The sequence below is a fragment of the Ornithodoros turicata genome, chromosome 6 (assembly GCF_037126465.1).
Source record: "Ornithodoros turicata isolate Travis chromosome 6, ASM3712646v1, whole genome shotgun sequence".
NCBI classification, from domain to species: domain Eukaryota; kingdom Metazoa; phylum Arthropoda; class Arachnida; order Ixodida; family Argasidae; genus Ornithodoros; species Ornithodoros turicata.
This window is the reverse complement of record NC_088206.1, coordinates 65,354,368-65,373,832: the sequence shown is the minus strand read 5'-3', so window position 1 is coordinate 65,373,832 and position 19,465 is coordinate 65,354,368. Positions and strand designations below refer to the sequence as shown.

Sequence of the window (19,465 nt, the reverse complement as noted above, 5' to 3'; positions counted from 1 at the left end):
CACCCTCGTATCCTGTTCATAATTGTCACAAAAAATACGTACGCCATCCGGTTCCAACCAATCGGGCCAGATAACGATATCATTCCAAATGATGGTTGGCTAGGAGCATGCTAGGAGCATTTTTAAGAGTGGAACGTCTGCTAACTCCCACAAGGTGTCATTGAGTCCAGTAGGCTTTAAATCATGCTGTCTCTGACAAAGAAGAGGGGCAATTATTTCACAAGAGCGCGGAACGCTCGTTGCCTACAGTGCCGGGGTTAGGCCCCGAGTACTTCGACCACGCACTGAAAGGCATACAGTTCGGTGTCATAAAATCCGACTGCGGCTGGTGACAGGATTAAAAGTAACGTCCAATGATAATGAAGAGGAGCTCGACATGCTTCATTATCCCACTAGTTCGAGATGTTTGTCTCCCGGCCCCCATCTAGTGGGTTTTCTTCTTTTTATTTATTTTGACTAACTACGGCTAAGTCGTCTGCACGGGGTAGCCAGTCTACTTTGTCGTGACTTTAATCCCCCTTTTTTTTTCTTTTTATATCACATCACCACGTCCTTTAAACACGAGGTCAGTTCAGACGCGCAACTATTACCTCGCGAACAGCAGCAAATGGAGGAAAGTACAGGACACTCTCGTCGCGATTGAAATACGAATATTTGTTCGAAAATATTCGATATACCATTCCAAGTAAGTGTGACAGATCTTTTCAGACGTATTGTTCGCAACTTGAATAGCCGGAAATGATTTCAAAGGCCGTGCTGTCTGTTTCGCGCCGGAGACCACCATGAAATCTGAAGCGAAAGGACTCCAAATTAATCCGAACATCTGGAACCAGACTTGCTATTCCAAATGTTACATTATGCTTCCGCTTCTCAGAACTGTTCCTCTCATAAACCATGTTGTCAGTCAACAACGCAATGATTGCTGGAAGGCAGACAGGCTGCGTCTACGTCGTCGCGTTCATATGCCTTGCAGTTGTCACATTGGGTAGGTCAGCTTTCTGTATGAGTATTATGAAAGACTGCCGTGTGAAAACCGTTTGAATATTTAGAGTGATGAAAGAATCGTTTTGAAACTGCTGAACGTGAACGCATTTTTCAGGAGCTGTAGAGACGTCAGCGCTGGACGTCAACACATGGTCTGATCGATGTCGACTGAAGCTTGATGAGGGGATTTGCAGGGCATCGATGCACCTCTGGTTTAATAACTTTACCAGTGGGAAATGCGAAGAATTCATTTTCGGAGGCTGTGGCGGAAATGATAACTATTTTTACACCAAGGAAGGATGCGAAGAGAGGTGCAAGTGTAGGACTAAGTCTTTAAATAATTAATAATTGATTAATCACATTTTGAATACTGCATAATAGACGTTGATTTTGCGTTAGTTTATGAGGGGCACGTGTTGGACGCGCTGCAGCGCCTGCACTTTCTTCGCAGTTGTACCTAAGGAGGCATGCACCCTGAAACCCGACGAAGGTCGCTGCAGAGCGACGATCCCGAGATGGTATTTCAACGAGACAACCTGGCAGTGTAAGAAGTTCCAATATGGAGGTTGTGAGGGGAACGGTAATAATTTCCTAACCAGTAGAGAGTGTGAGCAAACCTGCCGTCGCACGAAATATCGTAAGTACCTGTAGGCGATCAATCGTAACCCCGATCCATAATCTGTAATGTCATAAATCACACTGATACTCATATAGCTGACTGTTCCAGCCAGTGGAGGACACCTCAGTTGTTGTACTTGTACATAACTCTAACTTCATTCTCGTATCTCTCATCTAATATTTCGCGTGTAATGGGGTACTCTTCTGCTCTCCAGTAGTGAATCACCCGAGGTCATAGTCACAACTTATTTGTTGTTGTTGTTGAGCGTTCGTCAATAAATTTCTCACTCAGGAAGGCACAATTCATTATATTTTGACTGAGCATTTGTTTTACCAAATATTTTGCTCATTATGGTATTGTTTCCTGCCGTGGATTTTTTCGTGGACCAACGTGAATATTCGCGGATCAAAGCTTTATCGCGTGGCACCATTTTAAAGTTAGACCCGAAACACCCAGTTAAGTTATGAGAGTCAAGCCTAATTGGTAAAATATGTGAATGTGGATGATCCATATGGATGAATATGGATGATGGTGGCCACTGCGCGTAATGCTGCTGCTTGGTACCTTAACATATTAACACAACTCAATTCTGAGATGTATTTATTGACATAATCCTTGTTGATCTTCCAAGTTCAATGCTGAGACACTTCCCTTGTTTATTACCCACTATCGTGCTTCCAAATAATAGCATTTATTCCTCCAACCAGCGCCATACACACCCATGAGCCTCATCGTGCTATATACTTCCACTCCAATTATTTCCTACCATGTTTTGTTATGCGCAGTGAAAGTCAACAACTACACTAACATCAATTACACGATAGACTGTGAGCCTCAACCAGGAAAAGGGAACTGCACGTATGCTTCAAAGCGTTTCTTCTACAACGCAAGCATCGAGGCATGTCAGCCCTTACAGAATGGCACCTGCGCTACAGGGCGAAACGAATATCGTCAAAAATCGAAATGCTTCATGGCTTGCTTTGGTACGTATGCATTTTATCTGTATGATTCTATGCCTATCATGGCGCTTCAGATCCACGACGCAGTACAACTGATCACGTTGAGCTCGATAAGCTTAACTGGGACGGGACTACACTCACGGGACTTACTTAACTTAACTCACTTAACGGGACTCACTTAACTCACACGGGACTACATAACAGGCTGCGGCCTCGTAGTCCCACATTTCATCAGTGCACGAGCAATGTGTCAGTAAAAAATAAAAACTGCAAACCTGTCCGTACGCGGTGCGAACCCAACGCAACCATATACCAGTAGCAACCATAAAGGGCAGTGGCAATCAGAGTCGAGGCGATGGGGGGGAACGGCAGGCCTCGGACAGTATAAAGCGGGAATGAAGAAAATTTAAACTTACAATCTCGACAGTGCGCATGAGAGTTTTCTTGTCTGTGTTTATAGAGCTTCTGACGGCAGTGGGAGAGGGGGGGGGGTGCTTCACGTTTACCCTTCCCCAGGCGCAAGTCGCCCCGCGACGGCTCCCGCGGCAACCCAAATTGGTTACGGGGACGACAAAGACCGATTCGCCCTATTCAGACCACGACATGCAACGGTCTCCCACTGAACCAGTGGCTAGCGTGGGCTCGACAGTTTGCCAACACGACACTAATACAAGTTAAAGGGTTCATCAATCCAAACCCGAATATTACACGAAACCATCGTTGAAATGTATATTTTTGTTCGGCAAACATCTCCGTCGAAACCCCTTCACGCTGCGCATCCGCGTCACGAAGTTAAGGCTGGTTTAGAGTCCGATGGAGTGGAGCGTAACGACACGCAGCGCACAGCCGCGCAGCGCGAGCCGTCGCCTGTGAGTTCATAGCTCGACGACACTCGGCGAAGCACGGCGCTTCGGCAACGCGCGACTACGTCAGCCGCCGTCAGGGGAGTAGAGCGACGCTGTACATCTGGCGCTGGCCAGCGAGATGTGCACGGCGTGGACTCCGGTGGTTCACATTTCCCAACATGGCGTCGCCCACTGAGCTTTTGATCGGACCTATCAAGGAACATCCGTGCCTATATAATACACCTAATAAAAAAATTCCGGTAGTGGTTTCGTTGCGCTGCGCCGATTCGCGTCAGCCTGTGGTCCCGGTAGGATGAGGAAGCGTGGCGTAGCGAACGCTAGCTGTCGGCGCGGGCGACGACGGCCGAAGACTACGTCGGACTCTAAACCAGCCTTTATCGCACTTGAATATGAGGAGATCCTCTCACTCTTGGCTCGCCTCCTCCTCGCCCATTCTACGTATGACGTAGTATCGAGCGCGCAACGGAAGTGCGTATAGTTTCCCGTCCTCGTGACGACGATGTAAACATGACCGCGGCAAACGGTGGGAGGCGGCGCGGCGAAAGCTCCGAACGGAAGCGGAAATGAGCGGAAGCGCAATGACGTAGAGCCATCAAGCAACCGGTCAAAGCGTCACTTCCCGGGACTGCATGGAACTCCACTTTCATGGAACTGCTACGCACCGCTTGGCGCCACGGTTGGCGGGGGCCTCGAAAATGGGATATTTTTAAAACCAGGAATAAAAAATAACAGGATGTGGGGTGTGAAACTTTGCGTACGAAGTGCGTGGAGTGAGGCGTACAGATAGCGTCACTAAATAAGCTGCGCTTCAGAGTATCGACACTGAGGTCGAAGGAAGAAAAGGAGCGCCATCTTGTTTCCGCACCACGCCGTTACCATCTAACGTTACCATCTAATCCGGTACCATCTAACGTAATGATCCGTATGGGACAGAGAAGCGTGTATGATTGTTGTGCGATAATCCATGTGTTGTCAACCAGAGCGTCCCGAGGATGTCAAGGTGAGCTCAAGGCCGTCAGCCTTGATGAGCTACATGCAAACAAAAGGAACTATCTGTGCGGTTTCTCGACTCCTTTAGCAAGACGGATATTAGCGTGTAAAATTGGCATTTTGTGCAAATAAGCTTGCAATTGCTTTCTTCTCTTCTGTACAGACTCAAAGTAAACATGCAATAGGCGGGACAAGGTAGTTAACACCGAAGAGGTGTAAAGAAATTATTGCGTGTAGATCGTTGTTGTATTGACGAAACACTCCAGCAGAAGAAGTTGATCTATATAGTGAAGAGCGGCCACAGTGAACGTCGTGATGTTCCTTTCTAGCCCATAAAACAGCTCCCAGGTGCAAATAGGTATCTTCAAGGTGCAGTTCTATAGTCAGTAACAACTTAAGTCCTACAATTGGGACCGCCCACTCATCCGCGGAAGGCTCCTGTAATAAACCTCTACCCGAGAAACGTCATCATGACGTTGGTAGACACACCGAAACCAAAACAGATCGGAAGGGGAGAGCTGGGTTCCACGAATGGGCAATGGACCTTTTCCATATTCGCGTCGCCCCTGGCGGCGAAATGTCGAACGTCGTGTCTTTCCCCACAATAATGGTGACGCTTTACGAACTCGCATGTACGTTGCGTGGGAAAGTTGCAAGAGAAGAATGCGGAAAGAGTGAAAGCGCATTGTACACATTACCAGACCTCAAACGTCCGCGTAACCTTGAAATCGATTATCTCCCCACAATGATCATGACAGTCGCCCGCAGGTGGGTCCATGGGTATGTTTTGCGCTCAAAAATGGCGGACTCAAGGGCTGGGCATGCGCATACGCGTTGTCGGAAATGGTCCATTGTTCGTTGCCTCCTATTGAAAGAAAAGTAGGACCGAAGGTCGCGTCCTTTTCAGAGACCATCGTAATCCCCTCAAGACCGTGGCTTTCGGGCGCGACCTTGTTCGCCACTAGTATTGAACGTAGTTCAACTCTACCAAACTCGTGGCGCTGTCGAACATTATGACGTCATTTGTTTACAAACAGGTAGAGGTCTATTGGCTACCAGCCTTTGCACGACGCCCCCGCTTCGCGATGTAGTGCCGGCTCTCTCTCTCTCCTCCCAACCCCCACTTGGCCGCACTACATTAGCGAGCGCCCGCGGAGCGATTCATGTGTGTGGGCGGGGTCAAATGTATGACTTATGCTGTCACTGACTATAAGTCTGCGAAACTAGCGCGCCAGACATGTAGGGATTATCTGCGTAGCAAATGTAAATTTGCTCATTTCAGGACATCCTGTGAACATGACGGCACATAAACTCTTGGAGGACGAGTACAACGACATGGAGAAAGGAGACGAGTGGCAGCTGATGACACTTCCACCTAGAGAAGAAAATTAAAAAAATAAAATAAAAAATACTGTCGTGACATGGAGGCTCACGTCACGAGACTTATTTATGTGAATTTACATGACGGTACGATTAAATATTGTTTCAATTGTTCAATTTTGTGTCTCACGCATTGCCCAACAAACACAAAAAGAAAGTGGTTAGGAGAAAGTCTTGGGTTATCCGGTAAGTAATCCATCTAAAGCGGAGGATTAACCGCCTTCAAGAGAAATGAGTTGGAAAGAAACACTAGACTGTCGGAATTGCGTGCTAATGTTGCGAATCTTGTATAGGAAGAAATGGGGCCACCTCTCTTTTTTTTTTATGCAACGCTACCTAATTCCGTTAGGTCATCGCCAGATAAATTCTGCAGTATGTAGCGCCCAAGACCCGCGCACCGAATGTTTCCGCCGACTAAAAAACACGTACGGCATGCAATCCAGTGCGTGTTTATTAGTCGAAACTAATTACTATCTTGAACTATCTTGATTGAATTGATTGATTCAACAAACTATCTTGCAATACCTGGAGATTCTGGGCCAGATCAACCGCAAGCTGCAGCTCCCAGACTAGTATGCCGCAAGCTGTGCTGTGCCCATCACTTCCCAAGAGACAATGGACTATTTTGCTGTGATGTGGCGCCCTCTCGAATGTGGCTGAAAACAAATGTACGTGAGGAGGCGCCGCAGTTTCGTTTTCGTGTCTTTCGTTCCAGCGTCCCGAGTCTGTTCGGTTTTTGCGCATCTACCTTAGGCTTCCAGCACGGTTTCTACTGCTTCTGTCTGTGATGACGTATGCAACCCTGGATGATGACAACAATGACCCTGGATTCCGTCGTGCAATTCCATGACAGACCAATGAGCTATGCGCCACTGTTTTGAAGAAGCACAAGATTCTTGCGCTTGGAGTTGAAGAAAAATTGGAACCCGAGAAAGGGACAGAGGAGGGACGACACGACGCGTTCTCGACGTTCACGACCCGTTCGAGAACGTGTCGTGTCGTCCCTTCTCTGTCCCTTTCTCGGGGTTCCAATTTTTCACCATGTACCAGCTGGCCTGCACCTTTGCCCTTTTGCCATTACTTGGAGTTGGAGTTGGAATTTCCCCATTCATTAACATTAACTTATTTGTTGTTGTTGTTGGATGGACTAAAAATAATACGGAGAGGTTGAACTTGTCACCTGACAAGTTCTGCTACTCCGAGAAAAAGCTACGAAAAACAACAACAAGGAAAGAGAGATGACATCGAGCTACATGACGAGCTACTTAACATCCAGGCCCGCGGCCTTCGCATTTGTCTGGGAGTACCACGAACATCAGAGACTTACTGTACTCTTGTTGATGCACCGGCGACGCCTGTCCCCCTTCTGCTGGATGCTGATACACTTCGAGTATATTCTCGCTATCTCACCAGTCACCCTCACCATTATCTTTGCCATATTGTTCTCAATTCTCAGGATTGGTGTGTGCGTTGAAGAGAAAAAACTAATCGGCCTTACTTCTGCCTGGAAGTCAAATTATAATTATAATCAAATTTCAACTAACTTATAATTAATTCGAATAAACTTAGCGCGTCGTAAATAACTTCAAATTATAATTGGTTATAATTTGAAGCAATTTAACTGTTTGCTGTCGCATTCTGCGCCATCAAATGATACCAGCAGATGCTGCCGGTCGCAATCATTTTTTTTTTTATTTGCGCGCATATGATGATTCACACATACTGCATGAACTGCCAAAAAATCTTCAAAATGCGTGGTTAAATTGCTATTTTATTACAACTGAGACAACACAGGGGCATCGCTACCACTCTGCGCCATATAGCGAGCGCCGTATTGCGGTAAGTGAGTGAACTAAGTAAACGTTCAGGCCTTGTGTGATAAATGGAGGTCTAAGCGTAAATAAAGCTTCTGCTGAAAAATGTATTTAAGCACCTTGCAGATGAAAAGGTATATTTGGTCTCCCGTTACATTGTATTCTTGCGGTCTGCATCTTCCATGTTACGTTAACATTTAGAACTGAGCATATTATCGGCCATGACACTGGGACAAGTCGAGCAACATTGATTACACAATGCGACTTCCATGCCGAACCTGTATTTCTTGTTGCTGAACCAAAAATGAAATGCCCGTGAGAGCAACGGAACTTGTGCTCTCTACACGTCCGATGGCCTGCATAGTACGTTCCATTCTGCTGCGTTGGAGTTCATGTAGCGATGAATCCAGTTGACGAACCACGATACCTTAGTAAAGTGCATGGGTGACGTCGCTGTGCCGCACGTCCGAGGTCCTCCTGCGGCGAGACCCTTCAACGTCCACACGCCATGACGCAGGCGAACAGCAGGAGCGCCACTGTCACCCTGCACCACCAAGAAAAAGTCCACTACAGCCTGCAGCGTCATACACCCTTCCTTGATGACCATGCTGGAAACCCACCACCAGATTCACCTGTACTGTTTCCAGAACTGTTCTCTTCCATGAGTGCCGTAGTACTCATGGAATGAAATTCCTAATGGAATGGAATTCCTTCCATTCCTAAAGGAATCGAATTTCCTAATGGTGACTTAATTATCAGCACGCGGATAAAACGGTATACTTTACATGGCAGGCTGAACCATATTCGTGCGTGCCGCAGAAGCTGCTGTCCAGAAGGAACTCCAGGAATTGGCTCCTGCAAGTCTCGGATGACAGACTGGGTACGCGTAACTGCTTTAATGTCGATGACATGTCTTCCACGTCAATATCTGTTGCTGCATTACCAAAAACGTTCGGAAGAGTCCCATTATCTGCACGGACTCACCTCGAGTTTTGCCCCATCCTGTTACGTAGAGTGTCGCATTATCAGGCATTTCGGTACCGGGTAGTGGAAGGCACACGGGCTGAATGGTGTCCCGGAATTTGATTGGGCTGCGCAGTCTCAGGATGGCTATATCATTCTGCGCACCACGCCTACATTAGTTTCATACAAATTAGGTTGCGATAGAAAAGGCGACTCACATAAGATTTGTACGTCAGCCGGTGAGTGCAGATGTGTTGCACCAGGGCTGTCTCTTCACCGTTATCTCTGCTGTCTCTTGTATGGACACCAAGATGAACGCGCAATGTGCTCCGATGCACCGACCTGCAAGGCAATCAATTATTGCATCCGGACCCCGTCCTTCCTTTGCATTGAACGCTCGTTCACTGGGTTCGTGGGTTACTGCACGAGGTGATTCTATATATTATTTCATGTTTCTCAGGTTAGCACAGAGACCAGTGGACTGGTGTGGTGGGGTAGTTGTTAATGATAACTCATATGACTCAATGTTATGCAACAACAGCACAGACACGGACGAAGAAAAAAAAAACACTCAGAAACGAAGGTAAAATACGAACAAAGCACTAGTCCCCTTTCATTCGTACGTGTCTGTGCTGTTGCTGCTAAACATGAGATACATAGGACAAGTGCCTTGTCCGTGTCATGCGTTTCAGCAGTTTGATGAATGTTTGCATGCCCTCTTTCTCTCTCTCTCTTTTTTTTTCTTTAAACTTGCATGGCGGAACGAGAACGGAATGTCTTACGAAATGACAACGAAGGATCTGTCATCATGTATGATCCAGTTGGAGCTCAAGAGCATCTTGACTAAGCAGTTGTTGAATTTGGAAATGAAGAAAGCAAGGAAGAAAAGGTTGTGAGAGAGCACGAGGCTCACGTGAGTCACGGGTTGGAATGGTAACCAGTTTGGGTTTGCGAGTGAATGGTCAAGTTTTGGACTGCTTTCGACACGGTTGTCTGACCATCGTCAAGTTCTTGAGTATTTCAAGATTTTTCTCCGGGACACTGGTCTCCTCTCTCCCTATGATCTGCCTGCGTACCTGCGTGCTGTGTGTGTGTTTTTGTGTGCTGTGGGTTTGCCTACCGTTCTGATGTCTTACTGACTCCACTGACTATCCCTATTTAGCATCGTTCATCACCTCATCATCAGGACACATCACATCCTGCCCCATTGTGCCTTGGGGTAGTGGGCCGCACCTTACGTGGCGAATTTCCCCATTCATTATCATTAACTTATTTGTTGTTGTTGTTGTTGTCTGAAATCAGCACCTCGTGGTTTATCCCATCTCGAGGTGTTCCACGATCATTTATTTCGAGTAAGAAACACGTGCAGCATATGGTCCAACTTTATATACAATGTCGGAACAACATTTTCGATGACAGACGATTTTCAGATAACCGTGTCGCGAGCAGTACATCTTTCAACCTGTCGCTGGCGCCGAGACCCGGGACAGAGTCCCCGGAATGTCTTGGAAGACCTTCGGGAAGCTGCGTGCAGTCCTCTACTTTGCTACCAGATTGTGGCTCGCGCTACGGCGTTCCAGAAACGTGACGTGCCTGATGACGTAGTTGGACTTCTCTCTCGTGGGATAATGGAACGCTTGGTGGCTGCTCGCGCCCACTTGCGGGCTACTGTTACGAAGACTTGTGAACAGAGCTCAGCGCGGGCCACGCTCCAGTACATGAGCTCAAAGAGAGACTCGAATGCATCATCGAGAAGGAAACAGCCCTGAAGAATGTACAAAAGGCAATCCTTGAACATATGGACGTCACTCGCTTGGAAGAAGAGTTAGGTGAACAGCTACCGTACGAAGTAAAGCTTTGCGAGACGAAAACTCGAATCATACGGGAGCTCAATCGGAACAACATGGCGGCCGTGACGCCAAATACGCCTACTTCGACAGCGGAACCTCGCGTTCTGCATACCTCGCGCCGGACTGTCACATTACCGAAACTACCGATTCCAACCTTTTCGGCAGATTTGAGTGCTTGGAGACTGTTTTGAAATCACTTCTCAGCGACTATACACAGCAATCAAGAGTTACCGGAAATCGAGAGGACCTCCTGGCTTGCCTGGCAGGTCCTGCGAAATGAGCTGTTGAATTGATTCCTTTGACATGGGATAACTACTAGCGAGGAATCGCTACACTGACAGATCGCTTCAGTAGGTAGATGTTACTTTGCATCTTGTAAATGCGTTGCTTTCTGTTCCAACCGTACGATCGTCATCAAACGTCAGCAAGCTACGGGATTTGTATGACTAGATTGTATTTCGAGTGATCTGTCTAGAGAACATGGGGGTGCCTCCAAAGTACGCAGTTGTCCTCCATCGCATATTACTCAGAGCTCTTCCCGACGAGATTTCAATCCTCTACAGGCAGAAGACAAAAGAGGATGTTAACTCTGCAGTCCTACCCACAGCAAACGACTTTACACAGTAGCAACAGCCGGCATCGCTTACCACTGTAACGGCTGAGCAATTACAGAACGTTCTGAATTTTTTGAGGATCCAAGTGGAAAATCGCGAAGAACTTCTTCACACGTCACCAGCAGTTCAGTCCAACGCTGTGCGAAGGCATATTACGTATATTCCTGCCGCGTCAGCCTTAACCATCTACTACTACTCCGTCTACTACTCCGTCGATGCAACGGGAACCATGCATATTCTGCGCATCACCGGATCACTGGATTGACGACCGCACGTATAACGCATCCGCTGAAGACAAACACAAGAAGCTAACTGATATGCAGCAGATGCTTCAGATGTGCAAAGAAATGCCGTAACGCAAGCGATTGCCGCACTAGCCGAGCACTGAGATGCAGGCAATGTAATGGCAGGCATATGACTGGGTTGAGCGACGTTTCGCGGGTGGCATTGTCTCGACGTCCACCAGCTTCTTCCGGTTCCGTCACGGGCGCCCTCATGTCCGAACAGGAACAGACGGATGTGCATTCAGTGACGCAGACGTCAAATAGCATCATGAGCGTGGATATACGAGCCTACAGACTGCAACAATTTATGCACACAGCTCAGGGTACAAGTGCTTGGTACGTATACTGCTTGACGATGGCAACCAGAGGACATTCGTACGGGAAGACATTGAGGCACTACTTTCCGCTTCGTCGCTTCGTACAGAGGACATCATGACGTTTGCTTTTGGGAACACTCGTAGTCCCGCCCGTTATCACTGCCGCAAAGTGAAGACCACACTTCAAAGCCAGTTGTCTCAAAACGCCATAGAAGTAGAAGCACTCGTCGTACCTGAGATATGTACCGTAGAAAGCGTTCATTCAAGTGCGGATGTATTTGCTCTGCTGCGGCAATACCAGGTTGAGTGAGCGGACGTGTCCCTGCACGGCGAACCTTGCTCTTCAGGCATCGCCTTATTACTAGGCTGTGATTATTACTGGCTGGTGGCAACGGATCACATCAAACGCCTTGAAGATTACTTGACTGCAGTGGGGACGGTATTCGGATGGACTCCTCAGGGTCACATGCGATGTTCTGACACGAACCGGCGCTCAGATACTTTTCTGTGCACAACCTGAGGCAAAAGAAACTTCCTTCAGTAACCAGTGGGAACTCGGCATAACGAGCACAACAGGCCCCCTCTTGCTGTGAAGGAAGACATGCTTGGTAAGTTTGGTAACAACAAGTCTCTCGCCACTCGAAGCCTACAGCTGCTACTTCAACTCTTGCAGAAAGAACCTAGGCCCCAACAGCAGTATGACGCAGCGATCCGACAGTATTCCGTCAAACACCAAACAGAATGAGCGCCTCCGGATAAACAGACACATGCCCCCGTCGTTAAAAGACATCTTGGACAAAGATCCCAACTTAAACAACGCCCTTGTACAACTTCTCATCGACTTCTGCCTGTTCGAGTTTCTGCTCGTCGCAGACTTAAAAAAGGTCTACCTTCAAGTCAGTGTACGCCCAGAAGACTGTGACCTTCTTCGGTTCCTGTGGATAGCAGAACTGCTGTCTGATCTACGTTCTCCTACGTTCAACGTTGAGGAATTGCTGATGACACGGATACGGTTTGGAGTGTCCTGCAGTTTGTTCATCGTAGCATCAACCTCACAACACCATTTTAGCTCGCTACGTAGAGAATTTCGAAACACTGTGCCGCTGCTGAAGCCATCGACTATACGTGCACGCCCTTGTTACGGGGGCGAGCACTGAGGAAGGGGTCGTGCAAACCTACCGCGAAGCAAAGGAAGTGATGAAACGAGCAGGTATGGAACTTCGAAAATGGTCGTCGAATTCGTCGCTTCTTCGTGAAACGTTCGAAGCAGATGGGGTTCCCTACGATTACGTGACGACACAAGACATGTTGATCATGAAGGTACTCGGGGTTGGCTGGGATCGCAAAGAGGACTCCATAATGTGCAAAACGGAACCGGTCAAAACGCTGATAAGCCACAGACTAAGCGCGCTGTTCTGCGTGTTCATGCAAGCATGTTCGACCCACTGGGAATACCACTGCCCTCCGTCATAGCAGCTAGAATGCTTTTTCAGACATTGTGGATCCTAGAGAGAGAGAGAGAAAAAAAATAAAGACACGGGACAAGAGCTTGCCTCCTGATTTATCTTCCGAATGGAATCAGCGGCTCCGTAACCACACTCAAGGAAGCGGATGTGATCCAAGGTATATCTAAACTGGTAGCGTAAACAAGCGAAAATACCAAATCAGACCCATCGGCAAAGCCACCAGCAAGAGGCGCGAGCGATCCTGGGTGTTGACAGTAGAGGTACGGTCGTAAACACAAAAACTTTACAACATGGGCGTGGCTTGTGTGTGTACTAATAGGTTATTCATAATTTCAATGTAGAAAAAACTTTCTGTTGCCCTGCCCGTGCACATATGCGAAATCATCTACCAGCCGAGTACATTTCCGTGTCCTGCTCCTTTTGCGCATGTGTCACAGTGGGCGTGTTTATCCGTGCATCTCTGTATCCGTGCATTGTGTACGTAATACTGAATTGAATACGTGCATTGTAATACTGAGTTGGTGCACTTTTTGGGTTAAACAGGAAACGACGTTCACATCTCGGAGCTGTAGACCAAGAACCACTTGTGTGAACAGATAAATGCAATGCATCCCCTGTTGCTGGCCCCGCGAAAAAAAAAAATTCGTCATGGGACGAGCGGCCACGATAGCGTGAGTGTTAGCAGGAATCAGCTGTGCACCAACGCTGCCATGTTTCGTTGCAATTTACCTATAATTGCCACTCACCGAATAAATGCAAACGTCTAATCACTACGTGTACGTGTAGCCCTAGGAGAGAAATGAAACTTAAGTGAATCTTCCTAATTTCTGTGTGGTCATCAGGGTGCCCTTCAGTCTGGAATTGTATAAGTCTGTGATAACTCTGTGTATTTCGAATGGATGTGTTTAATTAAACCTGATGTGATTTATTTTTCTGTATTCTCGTCTGGTGTTGTTGCTTGGGTGAGGGAAAGGGTATACAACGCTAAGAAAGTGCGCGAATGTAAACGTGCCATTGCTAATTATGCACTATTTATTATTCATAGTGCTGACGTCATCCCTGGCGCGGATGGTATCTTCCGGCACCTTGCCGGTGCAGCTACCGGACAGATCGATCATTCAGGTATTAGAAGGCATGGCTCCCGGCCGCAGGGTGGGATGTTAAATTTTGAAGAAAAAAAAGAAAGCCAGGAAGAAAAGGCTGTAAGAAAGCACGATGCTCACGTGGACCACGAGTTTGAGTAATACACAGTCTGGGTTTCGCAAGGGAACGGTCACGTTTCTCACTTCAGCTAAGTTTTCTACAGCAATAGAAGCTTCGCGGTTAGACGTGAAACAATCATTACCTGAGGCAGTGAGCAATAGTGAGCACGTGCTGGCTGTCGAGCAGGGCCCCACTGCAGATCATGTTACCTCCGAGGAGGGGGTGCTCGTACAGGGCAGCCTGCCACGGCCAACTGCCAGCCACAGCCTCAGATCCTCCCATGATGCGATCTTCATTGTCGAGCATCGGTGCAATGGCTGGTCGCCCACATGTTTGCTGTCCTGAAAGAAATTTCGCACACTAGCTTTCGAAGAAACGCGGCACGTCTGCCGCAGTGGCCATCAAATGTCCCGTGGACGATTCCGTAGGGCGTAACTCACCTCTGCAACAACTGGGAAGCAGAACGAGAACGGAGATTATAAGCGCATTCATCTCCACAGTGAGACCGTTCAATGAAGAACACCGGGTTGCTCTCAGGGAGTGTTATCTGCTATTGTTCGAGTGTGATTGCAAAAGTATCGTGCCACAGATAGCGATACGCGCCCAATACAAAGGCATCAGGATTTGTTACGGACTAGAGTATAAATGAGAATGGGCCATTTTTAATCAGACGTGGCGCCACTTCTTCCCGCGGTCGGGAACTGTTGGATACGAACGCACTTGGAAGCATTCCTGAGACGACATGATCACCTCACAGACAAGCGTTCTTGTTGGACTGAGATTGAATATAGCAGCGCACGAGAAAAGGCACGGAACAGAGAACAGAGACGGGACACTTTGCTGCACTCGCAACTAGAGAACGCCTCACGCGACATTGACATCCATGAACTTCCCACTCGCGTCTGGGTATGTGTGCCTGACAAAGTGTATACATTCGTACAGTTTTCCCTTTCTTCATTTTTCCCCATCCTCCTTTCCCTGAATTTGTGCTTAGATATCATGAACCACAAATAACGCGTCCTGGAGTAGCCAGCCCCAACAAGTTTGGAACTAACATCTCCACTTCTTTTCCGTTACCAATCAATCAATCCATATTTTAAAAGGTAGTACATTTGACTTGTTTTAACTTCTCGTCACTTTCTACTTTGTGCGGTCGCAACTTGTAGATAACAAGGTTATGACTCCTAATGTTTTGGCTCCTTCCCGTTTGCATTGCTTTCGAGAGCACAAAACTATAAATAAGGCCAGCACACCAACGACAATAACTTTTCGAATCCTTTTATATACACAAAGCAGCAGAAATAACGGTACTGTGATGTTACACGTAGCCAGAGCAGTAGCGAGTGCCACTGCGTTAAGTGAGTAAACTAAGCTCGGCACAATGTTCCGAATCGTGATACTTCAGAACCCGTGTGACGCAGATGGAGTCCTAAATGTAAACAAAGAGAGAGAGAGAGAGAGAGAGAGAGAGATACGTGATGACGATTATATGGGGTGACAGAGTTTCGTGTAGAAGTGTCCCAAAGCATCTTGAAGACGAAAAGCATGTCTGGTATTGCGTTCAGTTGTATTGTGGTCGCTGGTATGTTATATCTTACATCAACATTTAGAGCTGAGCATTTTATTAGCCACGACAATGTGGAAGTCGAGCAACATTGATTACAAAGTGCGACTTCCATGCAAAACTTGTATTCTTTGCTGCTGTATCAAAAATTAAATGCCCGTGAAAATAGTAGAATTTGCTACTCTACACGTCTGCTGGCCTACATAGTACGCTCCATTCAGCTTCGCTGGAGTTCATGTAGCGACGAATCCAGTTGACGAACCACGATACCTTAGTGAAGCGCATGGGTGACTTCGCTATACCGCACGTGCGAGGTCCTCCTGCCGTGATACCTTCCAACGTCCACACACCGTCACGCAGGCGAACAGCAGGAGCGCCGCTGTCTCCCTGCGCCATCAAAAAAGGTCCGCTACACTGGTCCGCTATATACTGGTAGAAAGGTCCACAGCTGTTTCCTAATGGTGACTTAATTATCAGTACGCAGATAAAACAGTATACTTTACATTGCAGGTTGAACCGTATTCGTGTGCGCCACAGAAGCCGCTGTCCAGAAGGAATCTCAGGAATTGGCTCCTGCAAGTCTCGGATGAAAGACTGGGTACTCGTAACTGCTTTAGGGTCAATGATCTGTCCTCCACGTCAATATGCGTTGCTGCATTACCAAAAATAAATAAATAAATAAGTAAAACATTTAGAAGAGTCCCATTATTTGCACAGACTCACCTTGAGTCTTGCCCCATCCTGTTACATAAAGTGTCACATTATCTGGCATTTCGCCATCGGGTTGTGGAAGGCACACGGGCTGGATGGTGTCCCGGAATTTGATTGTGCGGCGCAGCCTCAGGATGGCTATATCGTTCTGCGTACCACGCCTATTAAAATGCCGTACAAATTATGGGTTGTGATAGAGAAGGTGACTCACATAAGGTTTGTACGCCAGTCGGTGAGCACAGATGTGTTGCACCAGGGCTGTCTGTTCACCGACATCTCTGCGGTCTCTTGTATGGACACCAAGATGAATGCGCAGCATGCTCCGATGCACCGATCTGCAAGGAAATCGATCATAGCATCCGAACGTCGTCCTGCCCTCGCATTCGACACTCGTCCGAGCTAGTCGCGGGGTGCTCTATACGATGTTGTCTCTGGTCTTAGGTTGATGCAGAGACTAGTACCTTGTCATGTTTTCCCATGCAATTTGATGAATGTCTACATGACTAATAGCCGCTGTTTTTCTTTGCAAACTTGCATAACGGAACCAGACCGCCATGTCTTACGGAATGACGATGAACGACCAGTCACCATGCATTATTGAGTTTGTGCTGGAGAGTACCTTGACTAAGCGATATAAACTTCGCAGTTAGGTGTGAAATACTGTATAAGTTGTTAAATTCGCGGGCTCAGTAATTCGCGTATTTGCGAGGAGCCAGGTTCAGACCATTATTCGCTGAACCTTAAATTCGCGGAGTCACTGCCGAATTTCCGTGTCTCCCGTCATTTTCGTGTCGGCATCGACACAGTGAACATCGTGACAGCTTCGTATTTTTCGACTCGTTACCGCCATGTCCTTCCTCCGCTACTTCAAGCCTACATCGCCGCGTCCATCTCCTTCAACCAGCGATCACGAGCATGGACTGCCCGACAGCGCCGTCCTCCATGTGGTATGCGACAAATAAACTTTTTCTTCTGCCAAGGAACATGTCTCTCATGAAGTCGCTGATCGGCACAACCAGAAGCGTAATGTGGCTACTATAACAACTACAGTCCTGAAGTCAGGTGCAGAACTGAAAGTGCAGTACAAAGGGTAATGAAACGCGTGGGTAAGACGTGTCGGCGTCCCTGGCCTTATTTTAATTAATAATAATTGGGTGTTTACGTCGCGAGACAACTGAGATCATGAGCGACGCCACAGCGGTCGGTCTGTGGATTGCTTTTGCCCACCTGAGGGTTCTTTAACGTGCAATGAAAGCTCATTACACGGCACCCCGTATTTAACGTCCCTCGCGGAAGACGGCGTGTCTAAGCAACTTGTACCCTGCCACCAAGTTGCTGGCGTCCTCGGCCGGGTTAGAACCCGCGATCTCGGGATCAGAAGGCGAACACGCTACCGACTGAGCCACCGAGGCCGCCTGGCCTTATTTGTTTCTGGTATTTTTCTGTCATTGCTTCGAATACTTCGCGGGACTTTAAATTCGCAAAAAAATACGTCATCGCGAAAACTACTACTTGTAATTCTTACCTGACACAGTGAGCAGCAGTGACTACGTGTTGGGAGTCGAGCAGAGCCCCACTACAGACCATGTCCCCTCCGAGGATGGGGTGCTCGTAGAGGGGCGCCAGCCACGGCCAACTGCCGGGCACAGCTTCAGATCCTCCCAAGATGCGATCTTCATTGTCGAGCACCGGCGCAATGACTGGTCGACCACATGTTTCCTGTCCTGAAAGAAATTTCGCACTCTAGTTTTCGAAGAAACGCGGCACGTCTGTCGCCGTGGCCACGTCGCCGACGCATCAAATGTCTCGTAGACGATAACGTACGGCGCAACTCACCTGTGCAACAACTAGAAAGCAGAACGAGCACCGAGATTATAAGCGCATTCATCTCTACAGTGAGACTCGTTAAATGAAGAACACCGGCTTCCTCTCAGCGAGTGTTATCTGCTATTGTTCGGGTGTGATTGCAAAGGTGTCGTGCCACAGATATCGGTACATGACTAAGTCAAACGTGTCTGGGGTTTTTACAGCAGATGAGAACGGTCACTTTTAATCAGTCGACTGCTGTGCTGGGGGTAACAGTGGTCACGCACAATACTGCCATGGCACCACCTCTTCCCGCGGTCGCGGCCCGGAACTGTTGGAAAAGAAGGCACTTGGAAGCAGCTCCTGGGACGACATGAACACCACAGAGACGAGCATTCTTGCTGGACTAAGATTGGGCATAATCACGAGACAAGGCAAGGCACAGTGAACGGAGACTAAGCACTTCCCTGCAGTTGCATCTAGAGAAAGCTTCATTTGACATTAAAGGGGCAATAAACAGGTATACGAGGCGCACTTTTTTTTAAATACATTGTGATACGTTGCCGACGGTGAACGTTTTAAAAAAAAATGTTGTCGCGAAAAAGAAAATAATGGCTCCAAACCGACTGAATATTCACTGCACTCTTTCGCCCTCATGCCCCGCCCTGCGATGCCCTGGCGACAATAGCGACACGTCATTTTGACGTCGCGCATCATCAGCCATTTAGAATGCGGGACGCTTATACATTAATTTTGTTGTCATATCAAGAAGTGAGGTCAACTCTAAACATATTCTCACTTGTCCAATACAAGGTAGCCAGTTCAAACTGTACGAAAAACCCTCAATATTCTATTTCACATGCGCACTATGTTTTCTGTGCTGTATTGCTCCGCGAGGTCACCGCGATGTTCCCGCAACCGGTGCCCTCGCGAGCTGCAGCTTGTCTCAGTGGGGTCCGTCATTCGCTAGGAGAGCGAAATCTCCCCCACCCCCAGCGCTTAGACTTTGGTGTTGCTATACGCTGGAATATAGTGACTTGACCCGGTTCCAAGGATAAGGAGAGGCTCGCGCGGA

The 19,465-nt window shown here is 47.7% G+C and overlaps 2 protein-coding genes across 2 annotated transcripts; one reads left to right on the top strand and one right to left on the bottom strand.

Annotated features, from left to right (window-relative positions):
• Positions 1-862: 862 nt before the first annotated feature.
• LOC135398177 (tissue factor pathway inhibitor-like) lies at positions 863-5,915 on the top strand. Its single transcript, XM_064629605.1, has 5 exons — positions 863-985; positions 1,100-1,303; positions 1,436-1,621; positions 2,389-2,586; positions 5,701-5,915. The coding sequence occupies exons 1-5, from the start codon at positions 895-897 to the stop codon at positions 5,808-5,810; spliced, it is 789 nt and encodes a 262-aa protein (XP_064485675.1). The 5' UTR covers positions 863-894; the 3' UTR covers positions 5,811-5,915.
• A 1,634-nt stretch (positions 5,916-7,549) lies between these two features.
• Positions 7,550-18,530, bottom strand: LOC135398690 (tryptase gamma-like). Its single transcript, XM_064630074.1, has 12 exons — positions 18,421-18,530; positions 18,110-18,308; positions 16,796-16,919; positions 16,597-16,732; positions 16,377-16,525; positions 16,061-16,260; positions 14,750-14,850; positions 14,452-14,650; positions 8,794-8,917; positions 8,597-8,732; positions 8,398-8,546; positions 7,550-8,156 (listed from the first exon to the last, which is right to left on the bottom strand). The coding sequence occupies exons 1-12, from the start codon at positions 18,470-18,472 to the stop codon at positions 7,953-7,955; spliced, it is 1,773 nt and encodes a 590-aa protein (XP_064486144.1). The 5' UTR covers positions 18,473-18,530; the 3' UTR covers positions 7,550-7,952.
• Between the last annotated feature and the right edge of the window lie 935 nt (positions 18,531-19,465).